The sequence below is a fragment of the Lutzomyia longipalpis genome, chromosome 2, assembly GCF_024334085.1.
Source record: "Lutzomyia longipalpis isolate SR_M1_2022 chromosome 2, ASM2433408v1".
In the NCBI taxonomy this organism is placed as follows: Eukaryota; Metazoa; Arthropoda; class Insecta; order Diptera; family Psychodidae; genus Lutzomyia; species Lutzomyia longipalpis.
The window spans coordinates 17,037,395-17,045,060 of record NC_074708.1 but is presented as its reverse complement, the minus strand read 5'-3'; the positions used below and the strand labels follow the sequence as shown (position 1 = coordinate 17,045,060).

The following is a 7,666-nucleotide window of genomic DNA, read 5'->3' as shown; positions in this document are numbered from 1 at the left end:
TTCTACCCGACAGTGCTCCACCAGAGTGTATTTGGAATGCATAGCACAGAATCGTTGTGGTGTTAAATTATACAAAACACACAAGAACTCACCCTCAGCATGTCGCTGGAGGATTTGTTCTGGTGGCTGCGGGTGTGAAAAATGGGGTGGAGAGAGATAGGACAAAAAGTGGGAGGTGAGAAATGTCTCTGAATTCGAATCCATTTTGACAAAGGAGACAACAATTTACCAGGCGTCTCCATTTCATCAACCCCCCACGCCACGTACACATCAAATGGGAAACAAGGCAAGAAAAACAGAGAGCCACCCCCTCATTGAATTAATGATTTTCACGACAGACCAAATTGCTCACAGCTCTGCTAGTGAAAATACATTAAATTGTCACATACGAGGGGTTTTGGATAAATTTTAACCATTTGTTGCACAATCTCCGAATTTCAATACAATTTACTTTATTTCCTCGTCACATTGAGGATTCTCCTTCGGGCCACAAAATACCCCAAAACAAGGAAGAAAAGCAACAAATAGAGCAACTTGAGAATATCTGACCATCCATTTGAGTCATCAACATCTATTGTGTGCAGAATCTTTCGAGGATTCGCGTGGTGGCAGTATATCTCATTGCATGGTAACTTTGTCCTATTCAGTCCGTACAGTGCGACAAATAGGGTGTTGTGTCCATGTCGTATGAAGGAAACATCGAATAACCAATGAAGATACGATGGAGCATCTCGTTGCGTAATGAAGCTGCCACAAGCAACATAAAAGGCTACCATGTAGACTTGTCCAAGAATTGAAGCATTCTGAAAAGAAAAGAATTATCAATCTGAAAAATTCAATAGTGTAATTTAATACACGGTAAAAGAATAGGTAGGCAATAATGTATTAAAATAAATACAAATTATTCTTCTCTCGTTCATTTGCTTTTCAAAATATGAGAAAATATTTTTTAAACGATTCATCTAAATTATTGAACATGATGTAGCACAACAATGTTTCAATTCCATGTGAAAATAGTGTCTGGACGATTTTACGGCATGTGATACAAATTCAATCTGTTAGGTACTTCATTAGAAGGAATTGCATGTGCAAAGTACTCATGTTAATTTCATTTGAAATTTTATGAGTCGTAACATTTAATTGCTAAGTTGTTGCAAATATTCGTGGGAATTTGCAAATTTCTTTAACTCGAATTCAATTTTTCTTTTCAGATTATAATTGAAACTTAGATACTAATCTAATAAAGAGTAAATTTAGTAACAATACTGACAAGAATTAAAAAAAATAGAAATATTTTTTTTAAAGTCTCACAAACCTTTAAAGCAACCAAGAAATAAAAGGAACTTTATCAATTTCTTTTCAAGCAAAAATAAATATTTTTCTTAATAAACATTCATAGGAAAAAAAACTTGCACGATAGTGCCAATAAAATGCCAAAACACTTTAATGTTTTCACAGGTGAATATACAAATAGTTTAGATAGTCACCAAGGCACGAATTGGCTATGAATATCTCTGTGAATATCAGAAGCTGCACGTTCGGAGTTCATCGTAAGTGAGGGTTCTTCTTGTTCTTGTACCGTGTATGCACCCAAATATAGGGCAAACATCCTCACCTGCACATTAAATATGAATCCTGTGGTGAATCCAATGCAGTAAGCTGTAACCACAAGGGCAATGCATGCAATAGTAAAAATGATGACTCGCTGTAGTTCCATAGGCTGGGATGTGACCCAATATGTAACAAAACTATAGAGAGTTGCTGCAATTACGTGAAGTGGGAGGTCCACAATGGCCAGCGAGAGATAGTAGGGTAGAATGGAGTACCATCCATTGAAGTGTTCCCTCTTGACTATTGGAATTTCTCGTGGTACTGCTCATCATTGATAAATGTTACATATATTAAATTAGCGGGCTATGTTGATAGTACATAGTGTGGTAGTATATGCTACTCATTGACTTACTCACTGAGAAACTGGCAGAGTGTGACACAAAAGAGAAGTAGCTGAATGTATAGAGAACGTACCGCAGGTTGTTGAGAACATTTTCCGCCTCACGACCAACGTCCCAGTACATGATGCAAACAATTATGATGCAGAGAATGTGAACCACACTCCTCATTCCAATTAACGAGATGTCACGATATGTAATTAGGGATCTTCGCTTCACTAGACCGACCAATTGGTGGAGGAAACCACTTGAGATGTGAGATTGGCATCTTAAATTAATCTTTGGTGCTGACGCCTCAGGAAGTGCGGGTACTTGTGTGGCCAGAAGGCGACTCTTCCAATCATTGTCGTATGCATCGGATGCAATTTCAAGTAGAAATTCCGCGGGATTGTACGTCTGGGGACACACAATTCCATGGGAGTGCCTGAGGTGCTCAACAATGCCATCGTACTGTCCGGTGTAGATGCACTGCCCAGCCGCTAAGATATAGAGTTGGTCGCACTCGTGCAGAATAAGAGGGGCTGGTTGGTGAACAGTGGCAACTACAACACGACCGTCCTTGGCCAACTTCTTCAGCACTTTCATGCACTGAATCGACGTGGAATAGTCAAGTCCACTGGTGGGTTCATCGAAATACATCACGGTGGGATTTCGTATCATTTCCAAAGCTATCGTTAAACGCTTCTTTTCACCCCCTGACAATTCTGAGCACATCACAAATTTCCCATCACCAAGGTTCAATGCTTCGAGAATGCCATCAATGATTTCCTGACAATCGGTGGATTTTATGATGCCACATTGGAAATAGAACGCAAAGTTCATGGCCTCATTGACCGTCAATGCTGATGCAAGAACACAGTCTTGAAGAATGTACACGGAATTGATGCTTCTGCTCACTTTACCATTTTTTATCACAGAAATATCACCTGAAAAGCCACTCTTGACAGCACCAGCTAGAATATTGAGCAGGGACGTCTTCCCAGTACCCGATGCACCCATAATAACAGCCAATTGGCCACTCTTGAAACACCCACTCACACCATTTAGGATGACTTTTTCCTGCCCTCGACACATCCCCGTCTTCCAGCCGCGCACATTGACGCTGTACCGGAGATTTGAGAAGTTAATAGCAAAATTCTCGGATGTTTCCTCATCCATCACGAACTACTCGTCACGAGATACTGACTACCAACAACTAATAGTTTCTCTGGCAAAACCTCACTGCTGCTTAATTCACATTTACACACTCTCGACATTATACACTTCATTGAAAAAACTTACAATCGACATAGTTTTATTTTACACTGTCGACAATTTGTGGGAAATTATTTGCAATTATTTATTTATGCACATTTTTTATTATGCTTTGTTTGCGACAAATGTTTACGCAATTATTGTAAAAAAAACGGAAATAAAAATTATGAAGTTTTTCTTATTTGAAAAATTATTTTTAGAAAATCTTTAAGTATGAAAAAACACGTGGAATCATTAAGCAGCATACTATGATCTTGTATCATTAATCATTTTTATTGACAAATAATATAAAAGAGATGAGAAGAAACATAAACTAAATGATAAGATTTCCACGTGTAGTTTAATGATGAAGATAATTTTGTTGGGGAAAAACTTAAATTAATGTTCAAGGGGCAATTATAAACATTTTTTTGCTATTTGAACTTAAAAATAATTACCGGCTTTTAATTATGTTGTATGTACCTAATGTTAAAAGTTATATACTACCAAAAAAAAACATAAAATAAAATATATTTATACGGATGAAAAAAAAATACCTACCTACTAATAATTTTTTACGGAGCTTTTCTTTACGTAAATAAACTAAATGTTTAGGTATCTATATAATTTTCAAAAAATCATCAATTAGATACGACTTAATCTCAAATTAATTAAACCCATAAATCCAATTTAAGTGTTGAAACCATATCCACAATTTCCACGTAAAACCATTAAAAACAGCCATTCAACTTTGCATTTCCACCAGTCAGTGATTCCATGAAGTTCATAAGAAAGTCTCAACAGCGACAACATTTTTTTTTTACTTTATGTAGCCCAATGAGCAAAAAGAAGAACGTAAGAGAAAAAGTCAATGCGGAAAAATTACTCACTCTATGAACATTGTTAGATAAAAGGTGCAAAGTAATGGAGTTGAGCGAAAGAAGATTTGTCACAAAACTTTCCGCTACTGCGGGGCTGTTGGAAAAGTGAATTAAAAATTCCATTTCGTTTATGCATCCAGCAGCAAATGATTTATGGATGGTGAACTGTGGAAAATGTGTGTATATGTATGCGAGAGTTGCAATTGAACTGAGAGAGAGGCGTACTGCTGGGCTGGAAAAATGCAAACCTGTCAACTGAGAATTGGCAATTTGGATGGATGCAGATGCTGTGCTGAAAAGGGAAAAAAAGTGCTAATTGTTACATGCTTCACTTCAGCGAAATTTACTTCCATTTCCCATTCACAGCACTGTGAGACTACTTTCAATAAATTCCACTTTTTTTCGTTCAGCTGTGAAACATAAAATTGCTACATGTTTTTTTTTTGGGTGCAAACATTTGGTTTCATGATATGTACCAGTAGGTACATCATAAAGTTATGTATTGAAAACAATGCTATATATGTTCACACAGTTTTCATATAATATGTATAAGGTCTACATTTCCCGCGTAAATATAGACCATTTCTCGATCTGCAAGTGCGGATTTTAATTTTTGTAAGCTATCGTAAAAAGTCAAAATAAATTATCTAAATATAAAAATAATTTCTCCCACTCCACGCACATTCAATTTCTCAACCCTTTCTTAATAATCCTTTCAATAAAAGGGAAGCCAATTCACATTGACTAACCCAATATACTATTGATAGCCCGTTCAACGATGTAATTGAAATACACACATTGAGGAAAGTCCGTTTGAGGAGGTTTGAGAGATTTATGAATTCATCAATAGATTTTCCGTAAGCACCCCCCTGTGACAGTGAATGGAAGGAAAATCTCTTCGATCTCTCAATACCTTTTGACTTTACCCCTCCATTGGGGACACTTAAATTTCGAAATCTTCCCATCCCAAAGTCAATGTAGAAAGCTCCGGCAAAGAAGAAATAAATTCTGTGATTTCCCTCGAAATAAAATTGAACCAAATACTGACCCTTTACCCTGGAGTGCTTTTTGGACGGGAAAAAAAGTATATATAAAATAAAAGGGGGAAAATAAACCACATATATCGCCCCGGAAAAACCTCTCACTATGACACAATAGTTATGCCGAGTGGGTGGTCCTGTGGGTTGCACACGCATAAACATCATAAATAAATGTTTATCGCCGAACGGCACGAATTCGTATTATGTCCCGAAAATATTATCATTATTGTAATGCTTTTCATCTCTCTGTGTTTTCCTGATGTGTCATTACGACTCTTTTTTTCCAGCACCAAAAACTCCATTTAAAAAAAAAAACACTCACCCTCAGCGAACTCGAAAATATGCGACGGCAAAAAAAGGCTGAAGATTATCCAGCGAGTAATTAGCGGAAAAAACACGCGAATATTTTGACCCGAAAAAAATGTAATTAAATTTAATTAATTAATTAAGATCCTTCTGTGTAACCCTCCGGGGTTTTTTTTTGCAAACAGCAACGAAGGTTCGATGCAGAACTGCGGGAGATTGGACAGCAATCAAACTTGGATTTTGTGTCAGTGTTATATAAAATCCTCATTTATTATTTGGCTTAGGGGTTTTCCGGGTTTTTCTGCTTTTTGTAATTTTTGTTGTTGTTGTTTTTTTTTTTTTTGAATATTTCCTGTCTCGCAGAATTGGTACAGTTCACCGGAGAATTTTTTATTTACTTTAATGAGACCCCTAAAAAAGCACAGACTGAAAAAAAGTGAATGAAAAAGCTTGTTTAAATGTTTACTTTTGTACAGCCACTTTATGTTTAAGTGTAATAAACTTAAGTTTGAAAGAACCATAAATTAAAAAAAAAAACTTTTTAATTAGAAGGTCTAAATGAAATTTGTTTATCCTGGATTTGAGTTAACTCATTAGTGTAAGAAAAGCTCAGAAAACCTCATAAAATTATATTTTTGAACCTAAAATTTTTGTACAGTTTTTAATTATTTTCTAACTCGAACTTTGGGTATCCACTTGAGCTTTATTTCACATCAAGAAATTAATATTAAACAGATGTGAATACAGTTGATTCATCGAGCTTAATCTCTCACATAATTACATTACAAAGTGTTCAACAGAAGAGGACACAATTTCATTCCTAAGAAATAATTTCCTTTTACTACCGTATCATTTACAGAAATGCACATACATATTAAGTGGAGCTTTTGCGAGCTTTGCAAGTAGTCGTACGTCTAGACATGGCGCGCGTAAAGTAAAAATAAATCAGCCGGTAAAGTGTGAAGTGTTTCTTAGTTTGTTAGCACATAAATGCCTCATGGAGGGTTCCATCCACCCACCAAAGTGGCGCTGAAATGAGCAATTGTCGGGAAGCAGTGAAGATTTCCGCCAAGAGGAAATGGAAACGGAAGGCAGACAATTTTATTTGTCTCTAATACGCTGAACAGTAATTAAACTACCACTGGTCTTACACGCTCTTGCCAAATGCGAAACATTTGGTGCCTGCTGTGCCAGAAAAAAATACTCCAAACTTTCGCCCTTTCATCCACTCAATTTTCCACCCACAATCTCCCATCGTTTTTCCACCCAGTCTACGATGGGTTTATCAATACTTACTTTACTTTACGCTAAGTGGGGCCCGGAGACTTTCATCTCCTTGTGCACTGCGGCCCATGTGGGCCTATTGTGCATCCCCTTTATTTTCCTACTCAATTTACAATGTTTCTTATCACAAATTCAATTTGTTTCTAATTACAATGTAGATTTTGTAGGGGGAGAGTCCCGTCGGTGGCGACTGCACGGGAAGTTCCGCAATCATTCAGCACAGACGCTGGGCACTGGTGTTCGTTCGGCAGGCCACACAGTGTAGATCGGTTTTTACCAGCGTTGTCCCTCCGCCACCAGGTTGCTCTGTTCATCTTTGGCTCCGACCCATATATATAGGAAGTTCCGCAAACGCAGGCACTCACTGTATGCAGCTGCACATTATCGCTGATTGACCGGCACACGACTATGGGACTCTGTCTACTTGTTGCCCTTCCGTCTCGCAGATGGCGCTGATGTTGATGTTGGCTCCATCCCGTTTGGGGGCAGCAGTCGTCCGAGCAGGAAAGGAATAGCTGTGGAGTAGAAAGGAAAGAAAGGGAAGGAAGCGCCAGGCCAGAAACGGCGAACCGCTGCGGGAATCGAACCCACAACCCCAGTGATGGGTGGTATTGAGTGGCGCTTTAGCTCTCTTTACCACTGGAGCTTCTGGGTTTATCAATAAATTCAAGAGTTTGTGGTTTTCATGTCAATCATCGAGGTCCTCCCGCGCACTTCTTGTGCTCTCCATCATCGTCCATGAGCTTTGGGGCGCGGTTTTGGGGGTGGGGGGGGGTGAATGTTATCATGGTGGAAGGAACACAAATTGCAAATTGCTTTCCTCTTTCATTCCTCTCCTTTATCCAATGTATGGAAAATTGTGTAGAGTGTCAAAAACAGAAATAAGAGATTTATAGCTTATTGGAGAACAAGTTAAATATTTTCTTTTCTCATTTTGTGATTGTACGGCTTGTACGGTCACAAGACAAACGCG

The 7,666-nt window shown here is 37.9% G+C and overlaps 1 protein-coding gene across 1 annotated transcript; it reads right to left on the bottom strand.

Annotated features, from left to right (window-relative positions):
• Positions 1 to 435: 435 nt before the first annotated feature.
• LOC129791029 (ATP-binding cassette sub-family G member 4-like) lies at positions 436 to 3,711 on the bottom strand. Its single transcript, XM_055828926.1, has 3 exons — positions 1,964 to 3,711; positions 1,616 to 1,872; positions 436 to 803 (listed from the first exon to the last, which is right to left on the bottom strand). The coding sequence occupies exons 1-3, from the start codon at positions 3,105 to 3,107 to the stop codon at positions 453 to 455; spliced, it is 1,752 nt and encodes a 583-aa protein (XP_055684901.1). The 5' UTR covers positions 3,108 to 3,711; the 3' UTR covers positions 436 to 452.
• Positions 3,712 to 7,666: the final 3,955 nt, after the last annotated feature.

Coding starts and splice junctions, on each gene's coding strand:
- LOC129791029 (XM_055828926.1), bottom strand. CDS start 3,107: ATGGATGAGGAAACATCCGAGAATTTTGCTATTAACTTCTCAAATCTC. Junction 1,873..1,963: donor CTCTGCCAGTTTCTCAGTGA/GTAAGTCAATGA, acceptor AATGATGAGCAG/TACCACGAGAAATTCCAATA. Junction 804..1,615: donor GATTCATATTTAATGTGCAG/GTGAGGATGTTT, acceptor TTTTCTTTTCAG/AATGCTTCAATTCTTGGACA.